Source organism: Lipophrys pholis, assembly GCF_963383615.2.
Source record: "Lipophrys pholis genome assembly, chromosome: 9".
Classification (NCBI taxonomy): domain Eukaryota; kingdom Metazoa; phylum Chordata; class Actinopteri; order Blenniiformes; family Blenniidae; genus Lipophrys; species Lipophrys pholis.
Window position 1 is genome coordinate 14,400,293 of NC_137639.1, and position 20,228 is coordinate 14,420,520.

General features: G+C 43.0%; 2 protein-coding genes across 6 annotated transcripts in view; both read left to right on the forward strand.

Annotated features, from left to right (window-relative positions):
• The window catches only part of phactr4b (phosphatase and actin regulator 4b), a 29,821-nt gene extending 16,606 nt beyond the window's left edge, over positions 1-13,215 (forward strand). For 2 of the 5 annotated variants that reach the window (XM_080472064.1, XM_080472063.1), the window contains 11 exons: positions 1,637-2,140; positions 3,572-3,889; positions 5,868-5,999; positions 7,059-7,593; positions 7,963-8,267; positions 8,375-8,573; positions 8,766-8,821; positions 9,241-9,302; positions 9,390-9,527; positions 9,913-9,989; positions 11,688-13,215. In XM_080472064.1, the coding sequence (XP_080328190.1) occupies positions 1,637-2,140; positions 3,572-3,889; positions 5,868-5,999; positions 7,059-7,593; positions 7,963-8,267; positions 8,375-8,573; positions 8,766-8,821; positions 9,241-9,302; positions 9,390-9,527; positions 9,913-9,989; positions 11,688-11,703 (2,342 nt within the window). In that variant the 3' untranslated portion in view covers positions 11,704-13,215. Of the gene's footprint in view, positions 1-1,636; positions 2,141-3,571; positions 3,890-5,867; positions 6,000-7,058; positions 7,594-7,962; positions 8,268-8,374; positions 8,574-8,765; positions 8,822-9,240; positions 9,307-9,389; positions 9,528-9,912; positions 9,990-11,687 lie in introns of those variants that run through there. The other 3 variants (XM_080472065.1, XM_080472066.1, XM_080472067.1) reach the window with 3 other exon arrangements.
• Positions 13,216-14,871: 1,656 nt separating this feature from the next.
• rcc1 (regulator of chromosome condensation 1) lies at positions 14,872-20,013 on the forward strand. Its single transcript, XM_080471290.1, has 10 exons — positions 14,872-14,969; positions 16,219-16,307; positions 16,448-16,635; positions 16,733-16,900; positions 17,370-17,466; positions 17,559-17,681; positions 17,798-17,938; positions 18,025-18,144; positions 18,311-18,463; positions 19,272-20,013. Exons 2-10 carry the CDS (start codon positions 16,229-16,231, stop codon positions 19,445-19,447), a joined length of 1,245 nt encoding a protein of 414 aa, XP_080327416.1. The 5' UTR covers positions 14,872-14,969; positions 16,219-16,228; the 3' UTR covers positions 19,448-20,013.
• Positions 20,014-20,228: the final 215 nt, after the last annotated feature.

Genomic DNA, 20,228 nt, shown 5'->3' on the forward strand with positions numbered 1-20,228 from the left:
GTTGCATCCAGCAGGTGCCTCAGACGGTTTTTTTGGAGGGGTTTGTTTGTTTGTTTTTTTGAAGGCAATTTTACTTGCACCTCTTAGTTTTTCAAAGTAATAGGATATCTGTTTAAAATTACACGCTGTTCTCCAGAGCTGAGCAAAAGTGGAACGAATTGTGCCCTGCAGCAGAATAGCTTTGAGAGGGGTTTGTGCGAGTGTTGTGCCGTCCCCGCCGTAGCAGAAGCCCATTTATAAAACCTACAGCTGCTCCTTCATCACACCAACAAACACCGACTCTGTCTGTGGAGCCTGGTTAAAGGCAACTCCTTTGTTTTTCTGTCGAGCACTGTTGCATCGTTTGGCTGTATAGATAACTCTTGCTGTAATTTTGCAGTCATTGAGGACATGATAAAAAGTGACCAGTGTCTAGTTGAAACAATATTGAAGAAAATGGAAGCATTCATTGACATTTGGCTTGTTCTAGTAGGTTTAACTGGCCCTGCTTCATATAGGTAATGCCAGTAGCTATAGGTACATGGCCCGTAAGTAATCAGATTACAATCACATCACACAAACACTTCTATCTGATTAGATGTGCCCTATCTGATTGAATTTACAGTTAAATTGGATCATAACAGAACCTCACCACCTGCTGTGACCTGAATTCATGTTAACAGCACATTAGATTACTAACCACTGTTGGAGCTTTGTGCACGTCTGTAACGTCACGCTTTACGCTCAGTGTTTAGAGAAAAATGGCAAGCACAATTGGGCAACACACCAGACAACTTTGCTCCATGCTCGTCTCGAGAGGATCAGATTCAGAACAATTGGTGTTTTGGTTTCAAAAGAAACATTTATTATGACTGTGGTGATGGCCAAGGTAAAAGATTGATCCATGTGACTGAATTAGATCATGTTTTTTTTGGTGCATATCAACTATCACTAACATCAATAAATAACTGTTTTCTATCTCTATTGGAAATCATTAAATCAGATTAATTAAAAAAATTGAAAAAAATAAAAAGAGGGACATTTTAAACACAGACAATTCCCAAAAACAAAATTGCAAAACAAAAAAAAGAAATTTAAAAATTGCTTGTGGACTGTAATTGTCAAAACAATGTGTTACAAATGAATTCTTTACTGTTTGATGGTTGTAGATTTGTCCATTATGCTTGGATGTGTTTGAACTCCTAAATTGGTCACAGATGGAAAAAAAAACTATTACAATATGTATGGAAATTTAATTATTATTGTCATTGTTATTGTTGTTGTTCAAGCATTTTAGCGGGTTATTTTGTGAGTCAAAAGTGCTCATTGGTGTGAATGCATGTGTAGGTAAACCCAGACTAGGACCAAGCAGGTACTACAGATGGGTGGAAACATAAAAATAATTGTATTATTCTCAAATCAAATCAAATCAGGGAATAAATAGGATTTTTTTTAATGCATTTTAATGCAATATTTTGCTAGTATGTTACACTATGAATTATTTTCCTGTTTAAAATCTTGGCTCTGCACCAGCCTTAATACTATGGCTCCTCTGGTGCATGCACTGCATCGTCACTTATTTAAGTTGTGTTTTCACAAAGCTCTTGTACTTTTTTTGTATTATTTTTATTTGGGGGGGGGGGGTCAACCCATTCAGACGCCGATTCACAGAATGTGAAGCAGTCCTACGTGAAGAATGGCCACACTCTGCCGGTCGGGGGCGGAGGAGGAGTCATTAGCGGTGGCAGGAGCCCATGCAACCAGGGCAAGCTCCCCCCTGAGTCAGACTTCAGGATGACCCCGGCGTGGCTCACCCAGCCCGATGACCACAGGGGGCGTTCTCCCCTGGACGGAGACCGCCGTGGAGTTTTGGGCTCCAGAGGCATGGGACTGCATGAAGACGGCCGGAGAAGTGGAGGGATGGGGGTGCGCTCACACGGGGAGGGCGAGTGGAAGCCCAACATGGCCTGGCAGGGCCAGATTCACGGCCAGATGGAGGAGGGCAGACGTGGGGGCAGGCTTCACCCCGAGGATGGACAGAAGAGGCCAGGGCTGCAGAAAGCCCCATCAGAGGACGGCAGGAGGAGTCGGCCCGCAGAAGCCGACTGGAAGCCAACTCTCCCTCGACATGCATCTGCTGAGGAGGGCAGGGCCCGCAGAGGTGAGTCACTTCCAGCATGTCCCCCCCCCCCCCCCCCCCCCCCCGACCACCATCTGAGATTTTCCAGTACCTGTAAAAAGCAGCACTCATAAAGTCCTTAAGACGGGTCGCTGATAAAGCACACAGTTTAGGACTTGACCTCCTTCATACATGTTTGAAGATAGTTGGTGACTTCAGTCTATGTATATTTTATCGTCCCTCTCGCTGTCACTTTTGCTGCTTATGTGCTGTCCTCCCCGATATAGACGGGCTCCTGTCGGCTCCCAGGAGGCCTGTTCCAGCTCCGCTTCTTATTCAGGAACATGAGGGAATAGCTCGTCCTCGCTTCTCCTCTCCTACTTACTGTGGCACGATCACTTATGCCCATTATTGCCCTTTAACGCTAACACTGTCAGCTCGGTGATAATTGGTGATGAGCAATAGCTAATTGATTCCTCTGAAAAATAGTAATTTGAGAAATAAGGATGGCTTGGGCTGTTTTTAGATCTCAGTTGTCCTGGTATTGCTGATCCAACAACTTAACTTTATCATTTGGCCTTCATTTAATTTTTTATCTCAATACAAAATCATGTCAGTAAGGTTTTGTAAATGGCCCTGAACACATCATTTATTACATAATATTAAATACAAACGCGGGTGAATATAAACCTGCAGAGCTGCTATAACAAAAGAAACTTTGTTCCGTCGACAGATTTGTAGGTGAGCAGATATTTTCTACCACTTTCCTTCATGTGTCCCTGCTCGTCTCTTTTCTCTCTCACCTTGTGTTTTCCTTTTTTCTATCTTTCTCTGATGCTACCTTCTCTCCCTCTCCCACTCTCTTTCTATCTTTAACGCATCTCCTGCTTTCTATCCTCTTCCTCTCTCCCTCTCTCCGCTCTGTTCTTCATCCTCACTTCCCGATTACCTCTTCATTATTTCCTCCTTGGCTGCATGACGTCACAGTGATAAAGGAGAATCTGTAAATAAATAACCCTGAACTTTAGTGCTGTAGCTTTGAGGAATGGCATAGGGGCAGCAGCAGCAGCGTGGGGGCCACTCTGTGTGGGGTGGGGTGGGCTGGGGGAGGTCTTTTTTTTTAATATTTTTTTTTTTTGATGGTAATTGCAGCCGCCTACTCTGTTTATCTTCACAGCTGATCCCTAGATAATGCAATTCTCAAACAAGTGCTACCACAGAGAGCGCTTGGAGTGGTGAAGCAGCAAAAAACGAAAAAGCTCTTTGCTCAGTCTTTCAACTGAAACATTTATAGCCAAGCAGAGAGACATTTTATGAGGTCTTGCTAATTCAATAATAGAAAATGTGCTCTGTAAGTTTTATGAGTATACAGAATTTACATTTCATTTCCCCCTCGGACTTGAATGGACCGAAGTTCCTGAAGGCGAATTAGCTGTTAATGTGTGACGTTTCTCCGTTGCCTTGATTTTGTAGAGTCCGACAGTCATTTTATCCAGGACCCAGAGGGTCTTCGAGACACCCTACGTGAACCCTTGCCCCCCAAACAGTCGGTCATGCCTCCAAAGTGGCTGATGAGCTCCACCCCGGAGTCTGGCGGCGAGGGCCCCCCTCGGACTCCTTCCAACCACCCAGCGACTCTCTACTCCTCCCCCTCAACTGTGACGTCCAAACCCGTTCGGTCCGTGTCTTCTGCTGGTACGAACACTCAGCAGTCCTCCACCGCTCAGGCCACCAAGCAGCCTCCGATGCCTCCGCCCAAGCCGGTGAACAGGGGGAACGCGGCCATGCTTGGTGAGTCCCACTTAATAGTGGCTTTATATATTTTCTCAGATGATGGAGGGAAAAAGGTTTTTATCCCACGCTGTTGACATAAACGGTCACATCCGTGCCTTACAATCACTCAAATGTCAGCTCACTTAGTATGTAGTTACCTGCCAGCGTTTACAACATGTACACTTTTTGAGTCAGTGAACAACTGACTGATGGTGGAGGGGATGGAGTGAACACAAGTTGACGCGCACGCACACGCACGCACGCACGCACGCACGCACGCACGCACGCACGCACGCACACACAGACACACAGACACACACACACACACACACACACACACACACACGCACATGTCCTAGTAATGATGTTATCAGAACAGCTTGAGCTGCTTTTCCCCAGCTAATTACTTATTACGCCTGAGCTGTTCGAGCTGCAAGTTTTCCAGTATTTTACACTCTGAAGATAACGGGGACTCTTGTGGCTGTGAGCCGCTGCTTCCACAGAAGCAGTCTAGTGGTTGTTATCGTTGTTGTTGTTTGTTGTTTGCTGTGTCGTCTCATCTGAGATCTTGCCTTAATTCCCACTTGGGCGATGCTGTCGACTTTTGATGCAGTTTTATTTTAACAATACATCAGAAGATCCTTGTGCCTTTTCACATGTGGGCATTGCGTTGAAATAACTATTTGTGGTTACATGCATCAGTTATGATGTGCGTGGTGTTTTGCTGCAGATGTCAAATGGTGGGGAAAAAAGATCATTTGTCATTTGAATTTCTCATTTGAATGTGTTGGCTATTTCTGAGAGTACATTGTGTGTTGACTGGAAGCCAACAGCATTATTATAACTATAGAGATTAGACAGGAAAGGTATAGTAACTCAGTTCAGGCAATAGCAGTTTATTGATTTTATCAACAAAATAGACAATAACATTTCAAAGAACTGCAATGCTTCTGTTCAAGAGGAGCTAATGTGGGAGGTCGACCAGAGTTGAATGTGTATTGTTGAACACTGGGTTTGGAGGGTCAGATGGTCATAGATCCCTTTAAATGGCCACCTGTAACAAATGTAACTGATGATTCTGGTGTCAAATTACAACCTTGCAATGTATCATAAAACTTTTTTTGCATAGAGTATGGGGTATACGAATATTCTTTGTTTTTGTTTTTTTGATATTCAAGTCATGGTTTAGAAGCTCCACATTATGAAAACAGAAAATTTGCATATCTTCTCTTTAAATATTGTCATGAAGAGCCGTGTTATAAAGAGGAGACTAATCCTCTGACAGTGGCTGCTGCAAAGGCTTCAACCTTTCATTGCAACGTCGACAGGACTTCAACACACACAAGTAGGAAGGCAGCCAGGTCAAGGGTCGCTGCCCAACTGAACATAAGGTGCTGATTGCCTCAGTGAGTGTGCAGTCTGCTGAGAGGTATGTGCAGAAGAGACAGTATGGCTTTAGAGAGGAGTAGCTCCTCTTGAGTTGCTGTATTCCGACTCAATAGTTAATTTAAGTTGAAACACAACATCTGGCTGTCTTCATTCGATGCACACACACCTCAAGAGCAATAAAAAGGCTCCCAGCTTCTTAAGACATCACAATATAAAGACAGAGCCAAGGGACACTTGAGCTGTTTGTAGTTTGATTCTCAAAATGTTTTCTGCATATTAAGAAAATGAGGTACTGCGTGTTACAGAATGCTCTAGAGGCGCTAGTAAGCGTATTGTCGTCACCTTTGATGCTGACTCAAGGCTCCAAGGAAGTCACAGTCTTCATTCTGTGTATATTAAAGAGTTTTTCTGGAACAGAATGCAACAACAGGAGGAAGAAAAACATCCAGTTGAAGATTTTTAATGACTTTTCATTCTGGGCCAAAACATTGTGGTATCATAGAGCTCTGAATCTATATAAGTATCTAAGTAACAAGTTGAGCAATAGCACCGTGTAGCTGCGTTCATTAAACACTCCACCTGAAGGCTTCCATCTCCTCCCTGTTAGTCTCCGCCCTGCAGGGGGGAGAAAATGCTCAGCTTCCTCTCTACTGGTCCTGCTGGAAGCGAGAGTGCGACTATGATGTCTACCTGTCCCTGCCTGTCTACCTTTGCCGGCGGGCCGGGGGCCTGCGCTCAGGTAAAAGGATGGCCTCTGGTAACTCTCTGACCAGGGCGTCCGTGTCTCAAATGTCCCCCCCTTTTTCAGAGTCTTCGCTCTCCATCATGTCACATCCTTTCCAACATGTCTTCCTTCCTTGTGCGTTTCTTAACTTGTCGACTGGCCTTGATTGCTTTTCTTCGGATGTCGTATTTTGGAGCCGCATGCATATAATGAACTGATGACGAGTGTGCTCTGTGTGTATGAGAGACAACATCTGAGTGAGCGACGCACAGTATTTATCAAAGCTGCACTCTCTCATTTGGCATGTGAATGAGGGAGAGCCGTGACTGGGTTCCAGCTGTGGCCTGCCATGCATCGAGTGAAATTTATAGCTTTAATCCACTCGGCTTCCGCTCAGTTGGGATGGAAGGGTGGATGTGAAGGGATGAATGAATGCCTTGGAGAACGAAGGCGATAGGCTTCTAATGTAAGGGCTTGACTTAACTTAAAAAGGAAAATTTAATCCATAACAATATAGTCTACTGCATGTCTTAAGTCTGTCACCGCTGTACTCTGACTATGCCACTGAAGCGCTGCTATGTCTAAAGCTTCTTTAAAAGCTGCTCTGCAGAATTTCAAGGACCAAACAATTGATATACAAATGTGCATGCAACAAAAAACAAGGTTTGGACTTTGTTTATGTGCTTTTGTGCAATACCATGATATAACATACAATTTGCTGTGGAGAGCATGTAGGCTGTATGCATCTCTTTTGTCTCTGTGGCCTGAGGCTCGAGCTGCACACTGGTGTGTCAGGGCAGTGTGCACTTTTATGGCACAGTCATATGATCCAGCTCACTGTGTGTGAACATTGATGCTCAGTCGGACATGTAATCCCAGTATTTGTTGATGTGTATTCTGTCATGCAGAGCATCTAATACATGTATGACTGAAGCATGTGCACTCAAGTCACAGTGGCAAAATAGGCTGAAATAAGGCGCACTTGCTGACATCTCACACGCTTAATTAAGCCGTATCGATAAAGCTGTGGTTGTTTCCTGATACAATTGGATTAACTGTTAATTCCATTTACAGGCGACTTCACGCAGGCCACAGGGGGCACCAGTCTCTTGCCGGCCAAGCCCTCTCCGCCGATGCCTCCGAAGCGGACCACCCCTGTCACCAAACGCAACACAGAGGACTCAAGCCATGCTTCAAGCCACCCCATCACCCCTTCACCGCTGTCACTGGAGGACCACAGCAGCCTACCTGTGAGCTTCCAGTTACCTCCCCCACCTCCTTCCCCACCACTGCCCACTCACATACCACCCTCTCCCCCTCGCCAGCACATACACAGTCACCACCTCCACCATCAGCACTCTTACCCACATCCTCTGCCCCAACCCATACCGATGCTGTTCGATCCCCCGAGCCCGACCAGTGAATCCCCCCAACGTCCTGCTCCCGTGCCGCTGCATATCATGATCCAGAGAGCTCTGTCCAGTCCGGGCCCGGCTCAGCCGCATCCAGACGGGCTACAGCGCGCACACACGCTGCTATTTGAGACCCCTCCAGAGTACCAAAGTGATCGTGGTCGCCCCCTGCCCGTCAGCATCCAGCCACTAAAACTGTGAGTTTCCTAAAGCACAACAAATGATTTGTGTGTAACAAGGTTATTTTGTCATGACAAATATCTAAGTCAGTATAAGCAAAGGCAAGGTTACCTGACAACATTGTAACTGCAGATATATTTAGTCCCTCAGCAGGTGACCGTGTTATAACCTGTGTGTTTTCTACTCTTTTGTACACTGTTTATTTTGTAGATTTTTTGCATTCTCTGTGTCTGCAGAAACTCTAACCTTGATTATTAAAGTCATGAGTCCACAGAAAAAAGTTTAAATATTTAATTTGAAACAATTATTTTGAATCTTCTAAACTTAAAAAGTTTACCATAATCCATAATGATTTATTTTCATATATTTACTTCCCCTTCTGGTAGATCTGAAGATGACTACTCAGAGGAGGAGGAAGACGAGGAGGAAGATGATGATGATGAGGAGGAGGATGCGTACGATGGGGAGATCCCCCAGCCGGAGCTGGAGCCACGGACCCGCCGGTGCTTAGTGGGTGATGCTGGTGTTTGTGTCATCCCAGGGGGAAATAGCAGTGAAGAGGAGGATGAAGATGACGATGACGATGACGATAGACAACATGGCATGCACGGGGAGGACAGTGACTCAGATGGTCCTGTGCTTCATAAAGATGAGGACTCGGATGAGGATGAGGAGGATGAGCCCCCGCTGAGTAAGCATGGCCTTTTTTTTTTTTTTTCCCACGGAAATATGATGTCAAGGTTGATGAGTGTGCTTTCCAGCGTTTTGCCTTCAGGTCACTGCCTTTCTCCCTCGCAGGTGCCCTGGCCAGCAGGGTCAAGAGGAAGGACACGTTGGCTCTGAAGCTGGGCAGCCGTCCCTCGGCCCCAGACAGGGACAGGTTCACCCAGGACAGGGGCAGAAGGGATGACCACCCTCCAGGACAGACGGGCCTCACCTGGCAGAGCCGGGAGCAGTGGGAGGCCATTCGCACCCAGATCGGTACGGCTCTCACAAGGTAAAGATAGAGTCTCTCATATTTCTTCCCTTTTGTTTTGTTTAACTGTGTATGTACATGTCCTCAAGAAATTAGGAGATCATTTCTTGGATCTTTGTCCTACTTATCATCTGAATGACAAAGTGAAGGTGTAAAAATAGTGCTCCTTTTTTTTTTGATTTTTCTTTTTCTTTACTCTTTATTTTACTTCAGGCGACTGAGCCAGAGACCCACCGCTGAGGAACTTGAGCAAAGAAACATCCTCCAGCGTGAGTATTAATTATTTTCTTGTTGCCTATATATTCTAATCTAGATGTAGAATTTTAATATTATCGGTGAAACAAGAAATGTCAGTTTGAAATAGTTGCTTCTTGTCCTGTTTGGACATTTTGTTTTGGAAGATCACAAAAACCCTTCTCACTCTTTGCCCTCCTCTCGTCAATGAATTTGTGAAGCAGCACTTTAATTTTCTGCCCACATCTTTGCATTTACAGCAATTTGAACTTCCATGTACCAGCTCCAAGGAGTGTTACTTCAAAAGATTCTTTCAAACACTGATTACTGTTTGGTAATCTAATTTTAGAAACAGCTGAACTGAAACCTTTCCCTTTGCACATCAAACCAGGCTTTAATGCCCGAATCTAAATTTATCTCCGCTGTTCTTTCCACATCTTTGTTCTCTCCTCAGCGAAAAATCAGGCTGACAGACAAGCTGAGGTCAGAGAGATCAAGAGACGGCTAACCAGAAAGGTGAAGCAGCTACAAACATCCACTTCCGTCGTGTGGCGTATCTAACGTACATGGAACTGATAATAGAAACTCTTGTGTTTATTGTAGCTGAGTCAAAGGCCCACCGTTGCAGAGCTACAGGCGAGGAAGATCTTGCGATTCCACGAGTACGTGGAGGTCACAGATGCCCAGGACTATGACAGGAGGGCAGACAAACCCTGGACCAAGCTGACTCCAGCTGATAAGGTATTCATATCAGATCACATTCATGACCACACTGGAATAGAGACAATTTATGACGACTTTATGAAGACAAAATATTTGTACATTTGTTTCGGGTAGATTTCTGTAATTAATCCAACTTGACAATAAATTATATACCATTGGAAACTATGGAAATTATTCCCCTTTTGCAAGGTGCCACATTTCATATGAATGTGCAGTTCTGAGAGGAGCATGAAAAACGTCTTTGCTACTTGGAATATTTAGAATGAAGCATCATTGGAGAGACTAACCAACCTGATTGATGCACCCAACAAATATTCAGTCAACAGTCATATATTATCGTCACTGTGTGTGAAGTTTGGCGTGTGCTGTCATTTTAACGAGCATCTTGTCTTTTCTCATCCAGGCAGCCATCCGAAAGGAGCTCAACGATTATAAGAGCACTGAAATGGAGGTTCACGAAGAGAGCAGAATTTACACAAGGTATATTTTTATCGGATGAGTCAAGACATTGTAATCCTTCATATTGCTCTCTCTGTTGTTTCTGTCATACTCGGTCACCGTGGCAACAGAGAGTAGTACACACATTCACTCTGGAACTGTTCTGGAGTATAGCTATAAGGAATCTGTTCGGGGTTAGCTCGTGTCGATGACTAATTTCATGTCTGGAACATCATTTGAAGTAAAAATATGAACGTGTGAGATCTAAATGTTTTTCAGAAGTGACACAAGCCAGATTGTGTGAAATCAATATGCCCGCTACCACCACCACATCACCAAATACAGGTCTTTGAACTGTGAGAGGACAGGGGAGCACAGAGAATACTCATGCACACACTGGGAGAACATGCATACTATAGAGAAATGTCTCCATATTTGGAATCAGACTGGAAGGTATTCTCACTTAGATGTGAGTATTTAACACAGTACCAGACAACTCTTGTGTGAAGTTGAAATTCCTTTAATTTCATATAAAGATGTGTCGGCAAGGACATTTCTTCTGAGCCCACGAGAATTGCTGCATTTTAACTGTCTAAAACTTTGAACGATGCAACAATCAAAGAAGAGAGACAAAGATTTGTGTAAGCTGGAGACGGCATAATTTCATTGTCTTTCTGGTTCATCCATCCATCTTCTACAACTTCTTTATCTCACTCAGGGCTCGACTCTGTCTCGGCTAAATGGAAGAAGTCTGTGTCCACCAGTGCATCACAGGGCAAAGAGACACATATCCATGTCCACATTCACATCACGAGCCATTTGAGAGTCACCATTTAGCCTCTGCTGTTTTAGACTGTGGGAGGAAACGTGAGGAAACGGGAGTACCCGGAGAAACAAACTCTACCTAGGCCATGACCTGTGGATATTCTCGCTGTGACTCAAGAGTGCTCACCACCGTGCAGCTTCTTCCTTCTTAAACACATCTGAATTTAATGACTGTGGTGTCATGAATCTCTGTAGAAAGCCTGTTAGAAAGCCACTTATTACAATCAGGCGTGTTGAAGGAGAGACACTGTGCATCACAGTGGCTCTTCAGAGCCAGCAGTACTCCCGTTTTGATTAGAGGACTCACAGGCCATTATGTTTGTTGAGTTTTACGCTAGTGTCGCACAGTTAAAAAATAAAACGTGCTTTCCTCCACTGAAGAAGCTGATGGAGACAATCAGGAAGAAAGGAACACAAAAACATTAAATTACTGTAGCCCCACTCATAACAACACATGGAATTGTCGACAACCCAAGTGACTGTCAAGACACTGATGGGAATTGCATTTGTTTTTTCATTTTTTTTTATATTGAACCTAATAAAAAAACAAAAAAAACATAGTTGCGTCGATGGAAGATAGCTTGTGTTGTTTCATATTAAAGGACCTCATAAATCAGATAGCAAACTCATTGCTTTTCTAAATATATCAAAAGTAAAGGTGACTATCTTTAGACTTCAGGTTATAAGAGACATAACTTTTGCTTTCATCTGCTCATTAATAAAAGTGTAGTGACTGTGTGCGCACCACTTTTAATCCCCTCTTTATAGATGCAAATGCATAGAATGAGATCTTTATATCGATGGATGTTGCTGAAAATTGTGTCCCATAAATAGCATCTAGATGGGATTTGATTTAATTAAAAGCTTAAGGATTATGTGCGTTCACGCCTCATGAGATCTTTCTTGTTTGTTTAGGTTTCATCGGCCTTAACATCGCCGCCCGTGGATAATGAAGCACTTAAGATGTTTGTGGCAAGAAGCTGCTCCCCGTGCAGACAGATCGCCCTTTTAGATTTCCAGAATGTACTGTATAGCTGATCAGGGAATGGCCTGGAATTGACTCAAAACACGACTGCGTCTCGCTTGCCCTCCATCGCCCTCTCTACTGCATTGCTTTCACTGGACTGAAGTGGTTGCGGGTGAAGACCAGATGCAGTATTTCTCCCGGACGTCAGGGGGGACCACGTGCCAATGAAGTGTGAAGGTGGCAGAGGACCTACAGGGCTCACTCTCACTCTGCCGTTGTGTGGTACCCCTCAGGGACTCGGATCTAGTAACAAACTTTATAGCGGCCTCATTCTGTGTTGCCTTTCTTTCTCTCTTCTTTACTGTATATAGGAAAGCTAACTCATCTTGTTAATGTAATAACATACAATAATATCAATAATACTATGATGATCTGTAATACTTCACACAGTAATAATAGATTATAGGAACAACAAGCTGCATCCAGCGAGCTGGGAGGGTGAAGACTGGGACATTCTGCTTTAGGACTGGACATCTCTGGGATAATGTGTGTTTTATATTAAGTGTGTACAGACTGCTATTGTGATACTTTAGAATGAAACTGGGAAAGATCTAATTACAAAATATTCTGTAATGCACACGATATTTTATATTGTAATTTTGATCACATGAAGTCGTGACGGTTTTTATTTGAGCCTGTTATTTTTATTTGGCTTGCCTGTATTTGTGGTCGTGATGTGAGGTGGCCATAAGCGTCAAGCTAGTTATAGAAAAAGAAAGTGCCAGTCGGGAGGCAGTTGGTGTTCTCACTTGTGCCAACATACCTAATGCCTAAAGTTCTATAGGATACTGATTTTCTTTCTTTTTTTTTCATATCACTGATTTCTGCAATCCACTGCATGAGCCAAAACAGAATCCACTTCCTTTGGATCTGGATAATCCTTCTTCATTTATACTTTTTTTTAATGAGTTTTTGTACTTCCCTTTAAAGATCGAACATGCAATGCATTCTGTAGCCATTTGGATTAAGGTCGCGCCGATTCTTAAATGTAAGTTGCTGTGAGTGTAGATCAGGGATTCACCAAAACGAGTGGGAAAATGTATAAACGGTCAACAGGGAGTTAATTTGAAACCACGGATGAGTTTAATCTTGTACGATCATCAGGCCAGTAGCTTACAGGGTTCTCTATACTGTGTACAGGTTGATATGGATTTAAATGAAGCTTCTGTATATCTTGTCTTCCTTTCATTTGAAAGAAATTCTAAATATAAAAGTATTATAGGTTGCTATTTTTTTAAGCACAATATATTAGTTTATGATTAAATGCTAAACAATGGGAATATGTAAAGTGTAACTTTATGTAAAACTAAGTTTGTTTTTAATTGAATGTGGAAATGTTTGAGCTGACTGGTTTTCTTTTTAATTGTAAATAGTCACATCTGGGTCTAATTAAAAACATTTTAATTGCTGAATCTTACATCAAATGACTCTTAATTCAAAGGACCACTCTTATATGTTGGAGTGTGAACGGGAACGTTGTAAAATCTGGGTTACAGCGACACCTGGTGGCTGTTTGTTTTGAGGAGCTTGGGTATATTTGTCAAAGCTAAAACCTGAGGGATGTTTAAGATGATTCAATGTAATGAATCAGCTCAACAACTCTAGCAGTTCTTTTACAGACGTTTTACGATTTTTGGTACTCAAAGTTTACAGAAAGCCAATGTTTCTAAGAGTGAAGCGGAACCACCCTGACTGCAATATACCTGGGTACGGTACATCTAAATTTAAAGCAGCTCCAACACAAAATTTAAATATTGATACTGAATCAGAGCAGAATAGAAATGCATAAAGAGAAATATATGCGCAACACAATATATGTAGATTGCAACAGTAAAACAGGCTCAAGGCATACATAATCTTAAAGTCTCTCTCAAATGGAGAGATTGTAAATGTGTGTAAATAGCCTGTGTTATTGTTGATGAGAGGAAAGGGTAATGGAGGGACTGCTCAAACTGTGTCCTCAGCTGCTGTTGTAAACTCTGATGGCAGTAAGTACAAATGAATCGCTCATTAAGCAGTGTCCTATTGGCATCAGCATTTATTTGTCATCAGTTTAATGAGACTGACCATTAAAAAAGCATCACTGTAATTAAGTTAAATTTGGGGTTGTTGTACTTTACATATTCTGTTTCCGTTAAACTTACATTTTCTACAGTGCAATCTACTTTACTACTTTTAGATTCATATGCCTCCAATTTGAATTTTCTTTTGGAAGTTGTTCCTGGAAGTTTGTGTTTACTGGTTTGACCATAGACATAGAATATACTCACAGCACACAAAAACATAAATATTAAGTCATGCTTGTGTTGTTGATGTGTACATAAGGGCCTTCTCTCTCTCTCTCTCTCTCTCTCTCTCTCTCTCTCTCTCTCTCGCTCTTTCTGTCTCTCTTGCTCGCTCTCTGTCTCTTTCTAAATGTAAACATTTATTAATATGCCATATCATATGTCAGTCTTTGTAAAAAAAAACATAATACAAAATATCTCAGCATTAACGATCATATTTTTCATGTGTGACAATTCGTCGAGCGATGATATTACAGGTGGACTATGCCTTCCTCAGTAGAAATAAATGTACTGGAGATGCAGGGTGTCCCATCCCATCATCCACTCTTTATAATGTCTATGAGTATAGCACTCATCTCAGGAACATGCTTCATGTTTTGATATTTGAAAAGCAGCATTAAAGAAGTCAGAAGAAGAAGAAGAAGAAGAAGAAGAAGAAGAAGAAGAAGAAGAAGAAGAAGAAATAAATATTTGGATCACTAATGTTTGACTGCCTTCAGCATTCACACAATTATAATTGTGCCATGTGGAACTGCTGTAATAAACGAATTTCATTATGTGGGATTAATGAAGTCTGATCGAATATAATCTATCAGTGGTACTTTTATAAACAGATAATTAAAGACAGTAGCTACTTAATCGACCATTTATTAGAAGTTTATATCAGATTAGAGGTTGACGTGTCTGTTCCATCACTTGTTGGAGTAACCTCATTTGGGGTGTGTTGTGGTGGTCGCGTATCGGAGTGCTGCTGTCTCTTTAAGAGGGCGGGGCTTTCGATGCCTCCACAGAGCGTGAAGCCTCGCGGGCGTTGCTCGTCTGAAGACCGGGAACAGACTTTACTCGTTCACTTTCTGTTAAACTCCGGGCGTCTGCGTCTCACAGGTTTGTAATTTCTCGTTTCCTACAGAGGCAAACTGCGCAGACATGTCATCCTAAACAGGACAGCGTCCATCAGCGGGACGTGATGCGGTTTATTTCTGCGGCTCATTCATTTCTGAGTGTCACGCTAGCGACTCCAGCTAGCGGGCAGCGGCTAGCAAACAGTTAGCCAGCCCGAGTTGGACTCTGCACTTTGTTGACCTCCACTGAGCTTCAGTTCAACTGCAACGACCTGGAGTTTTCATCTTTGTTTACTTGCTGTGGCGGCAGCAGCTTGTGTCACTGTTTTTAGCAATGTTTAGCTCTAAGAACCTGTTTGAGCGACCGAGCTAAAGCCAAGCGGTAGCAAGGACACATGTGTCCGGCTGCACGAGAGCACGCAGCTTGTTTTTTTTCCACCCTCTCCATGTTTGGTCAGTATTTTCGCTCCGGCTGTACCCTCTCTCTGCCCGGGTGTGTTAACCTGAGGTCAACACCACGGCTACAGTTGGGTCTGTGCTAAACGTGCTCCATTCCTGCTGACGGTGGTCTCGCGGCAGCACAAGGGGCAAGGGCAGATGAGGCACAGCTGTTTGAGGACTGAAGGGAACGTGACACTGAGCCAGAGATTGAGATGAGCCCCGAACAGCTGCTGAACCTCGACAGCTTCTGCTTAATGTCACGATTCAAATAAAGACTGCTTGTGCCCGGCGGACCTCCAGCAGGGGCGCCTGTTGGACAATATTGTAGCTGGACCTAGTGAGCTTCCTGTACTAACGGTTTTACGTTATTGGACAGATTAGTTAATCCAGGTGTGTCAGACCTCACTAGAGAAAACAAGGATCTGACACAGATAAATGGTTTGTTTTGTGTTTCATTTCTAAAACTGTTGAACTCCAGACGATTCTGTTGAACTGTGAGGTCCAAATGACAGCACATTTAAGAAAACCGATTGATATTCAAGCTGCACAACGTGTTTTCCAGTGTCGGTTCATAATCATATTCTAGGCTATTGTCACATCATGAGAAGACTTTTGATTCTTCTTGTAAATCGATCAAAGTGCAAAGTAGTTCAGGGTTTGTTATTGTATGTCCAACACATTGTTGTGGAAATTTTTATGATCAACCAAAAGAAAAGTAGTAGCACAGTTGTTCCACTCAATAAATTACTTGACTCTCTGTTTCAGGGCAATGATCCTGACCTTTTTTGGAAATCCCATTAATAATAATATCATCTAATTTAAGCTGCACTTCTTCATTGTTTTCCTCACAGTGTTGCCACCATGCCTGCTGCCAAAAAGATTGCTAAGAGGAAGACTGAAGATGTTTTACAGGATGAAGCAGAGCCCAAAAAACTAAAAGGTAAACAGCTGAAAAGTCCCAGTATTGAGTTGTCAAATGTTTCTGAGTGGGACGGAAGTATACAGGCATTTCACTACTTTAGTACCTTCCCAAGCTGTTGCATTTGAGGTTGAGTGAGGCTAAAAACATTTGTGTTTCAGTCTCCCACAGGAGCCATCGTAAAGAGGCTGGTGTGGTTCTGGTTTTGGGCCAGGGTGACGTGGGGCAGTTGGGGTTAGGCGAGGACATCATGCAGCGGAAGAGGCCAGCCCTCGTGTCACTGCCAGAGACAATTGTGCAGGTGACAGCTGGAGGGATGCACACTGTGTGCCTCAGTGAGTCTGGACATGTAAGCAAAGATCTGTTTGTTTTTTTTCCTTGAAATGAAAACTATCTATACCTGTACCTCTTACACCAATGTGAACTTTTGTTGTTGTTTTTTTTAGGTCTACACCTTCGGTTGTAATGATGAAGGGGCTCTTGGTCGGACAGGATCTGAGATGGTTCCAGAAAAGGTGGCCCTTGGCGAGAAGGTGCTCCAGGTGTCTGCGGGGGACAGCCACTCCGTTGCACTGACAGACAGTGGATCCGTGTACATTTGGGGCAGCTTCAGGGTTCGTTACCAACCATTACAACCATTTACACCCCTCGAAACAATTTTGTAATGGTAGCTTACTTTTAATTTTTTTTGTGTGTAACCTGGGACCCACAAAAATATTATAAATGCTCATTTTATGCTTGATTCAATGGAGAATGAACCTAGTGGCTTTGTTTTCTATGTTTAGGAAATGGAAATGAATAATGGTGATAGGGAGTTTACTGATATTTAAAACAATAACAGGATTCCTGGAAGCAAATCAAACTTTTATATTAGGTGGTACAACTCTAGGTGAAAAGGGTTTTGGCGTGTTGGATCATTCCATACATCATCTTCACCACTCCATCCAGCGTGCAGTCCCAGTTGACTATGGGTGAAGACAGGAAAATCCTCCATTAAAGGCAAACACGGAGAGATGGAGCGATCCTAGCTATGTCCGGAGCACTACAACACTCATTTCTGTTCATGTGGGGTTTTTTCTCCAGGATAACAACGGTGTCATTGGTCTTTTGGAGCCCATGAACACGTGTCACACTCCCGTCAAAATGTCCTTGACGGAGCCGGTTGTGAAAATTGCTTCAGGTAGGAAACATTTTTTCAGTTTCATGTTTTGTTTTTGTTTTTATTTTTATTTTTTTACTTCTAAAAATATGACTACCAAATATTTTCGATAGGGAACGATCACGTGGTTTTGCTGACGCTGGAGGGAAATCTTTACACGGTGGGTACGGCTGAGCAGGGGCAGCTGGGCAGAGTGCCCGAGCGATTTGCAGACAGAGGAGGCAGGAAAGGGCTTGGTAAGGAACACGTTTTTCAGTTTAATGGCAAACAAAGCAGAACAATTACAGTCGTATTTCTGTATTACTTTGAATTGAATTACCTTTTCCTTTCTTTTTGTGTTTTGTGGATACAGAGCGACTGTTGGTCCCTCAGATGGTCAAGGTGAAAGGGAAGGCTCACTTCATTGAAGCGTTCTGCGGAGCATACTGTACCTTTGCTGTGACGAAAGAGGGACACGTGTACGGATTCGGCCTCTCAAACTATTACCAGCTCGGTCAGTGTGGGATGTTGCTTCATTTTCAGTCGCTCAGTCTCTTCGATTGCATGTTGTTGTTTTTTTAAATGATTCATCTTGTTTAGGCACTAAAAGCCTGAAGACTTGTTTCGTACCAGTAAAACTGACGTGTTTTAAGAACTCTACCACCTCCTGGGTCGAATTCTCCGGAGGACAACATCACACCGTCTGCCTTGATGCTGAAGGTTAGCAGAATCCGTCTGATCCAGGCTTACTGTGTGGGATTAAAAATTCCTCCTGATACATATCCTCTATTGAATTACCCAATTGAAGCACACACACACCACCAGAATGTGTTAAGGCATAAACTGAGAAACTTTCAACGTCATATTTTCCTTCTTCCATTTAAAGGGCATGTGTACAGCCTGGGCAGAGCAGACTATGGCCGTCTTGGTCTGGGTCCGGGGGCTGAAGAGAAGAGTGAACCCACACGCGTGACGCTGGCGGAGCTGGCTAAAGGAGTAGCGTGTGGAGCGTCTGTCAGCTACGCCGTCACCAGAGAAGGTAAGGGAAAGGAAATGCAGATCAAGTGATCACATTTTTAGGCCTCCGTTTCTTAATACATCAACAAATAGGTGTATGCCGCAATGGAAACCCTATATTGATGCAGTGTTTTTGACCAATCTTTTCTATAGGAGTCATCACTGGACTGCATCACATTTTTTTAAACGGCATACACTCTTTTAAAGTACAAAATGTCTTTTGACAGACAAGCACACCCATGACCTCACACACACACATTAACTGAAGGTGCAGTAAATATTTTCCTTTACAGCAAAATCTTAGTATTTCTCCAGATCTGTAAGGGCTTTGGGTGATGGTCCTAAAGTAGCACTCAGCATTATTGTATGCTTGCCTGATTCATACGTCCTCGTCGTGGTGTGATGATTCATGAGCCCTTTGATTCAGAAAACGACCCTATGAACTGTTAAAATGGTGTCGGTTTACAATCGAGTCACAAAATTAGTTTGTCCTGTGATTACAGCAAAATGTATTCAGACCAAGATTTCTGAAGTTGGTGATCTTTAAATGACCATGGACACACTCGCTAGTTCAGTAAGCACAGTTTGATAAAAGTTATAGAAAATAAACTTTCATGGCCACGACTCTCCTCATCCTCCTGTGATTCTTAATGCTCCAAATTTAAAATCTAGCATTTTGTTAACGTCGTGGTCAAGAAGCTTTTTGGTAACGTGGCATCCCATCAGTTGGGTTTTGTACAGTTTGTTAATCAGGGTTTTATGACAAATTCTCAATATTTGGCCAAAGGAGGGGGGGAAAATGCTCAGTCTCTGTTTTTGCTGTGCTTCAGGGTCCGTGTATGCTTGGGGCATGGGCACCAACCTGCAGCTCGGCACAGGAGAGGAAGATGATGAGTGGAGCCCGGTGAAGGTGACAGGGCAGCAGCTGGAGAACCGAGTAGTACTGATGGCCTCCAGCGGAGGGCAGCACACAGTCCTTCTGGCCAAAGACAAACAGGAGAGCTGATGAAAGAAACTCAATTAAAAATGTCTCTTGACAGCGTTGAGGAGCCTTTCATTGTTTTTCAAGGTGGAGCCTTGTGGGTGCTTAAATCTGGGGGAAAAGGGGTCAACTCCCCAGGCTGAGCTGTGTGGAGGTCTTGGCCTCTTTTGAGACTGCGTATGTCTTAGCATGGGGGTGAAGGTTCATGGCTGTCTTTGGTAGATCATGGCAAATGAGAGAATATTTTTTTAAAGAAACTAGCTGTTGAATTTGATTCAAATTAATTTAGTGTAGTCATTTCTATGACTTAAGAAGTTAAAATTGGATGTATGTGATGGTGCATGTATGTAACAGACGAGCGTGCAAGCTGTTTAATGACTTCCCAAACAAGTCTTTTATAATGTTTTCATTAAAGCAATAGTTATCTCGACTTTGGTTCACATGGGAGATTGGCGAGTAAACAACGTGCAACTACTGTTCCTTTTTATTCACTGCATATAACTTGTTGCATCTGGATATTTGGTAACACGTCATACTGTATCCTGCATTTTGTTGCTTTTCCTGTCTTAGAATAAAGTTTTTATGTTAAACCTGCTTGTCTGTGGTGTCAATTAAAGTTGATTTTGTACTGGAGAAAAGAAGCCTTATGAAAATATAATGTCCCTCCTGGATGCAAACGACACATTCTATACACGCAGCGTCACGAATGTAAATCAAAAACACTTAAGAATGCTAATGATGGTACGAGTACAGAAAGGTACATCAAAGCCAGGCGCCTTTGTTTATAGTGCGAACCGCTCAGGGT

What these genes read in the sequence shown, in the direction of transcription:
- rcc1 (XM_080471290.1), top strand. Translation starts at nt 16,229, where the DNA reads ATGCCTGCTGCCAAAAAGATTGCTAAGAGGAAGACTGAAGATGTTTTA. An exon ending in ACATTTGGGGCAGCTTCAGG is followed by an intron (nt 16,901 to 17,369) that starts GTTCGTTACCAA and finishes TTTTTTCTCCAG; the next exon opens with GATAACAACGGTGTCATTGG. An exon ending in AGGAGGCAGGAAAGGGCTTG is followed by an intron (nt 17,682 to 17,797) that starts GTAAGGAACACG and finishes TTGTGGATACAG; the next exon opens with AGCGACTGTTGGTCCCTCAG.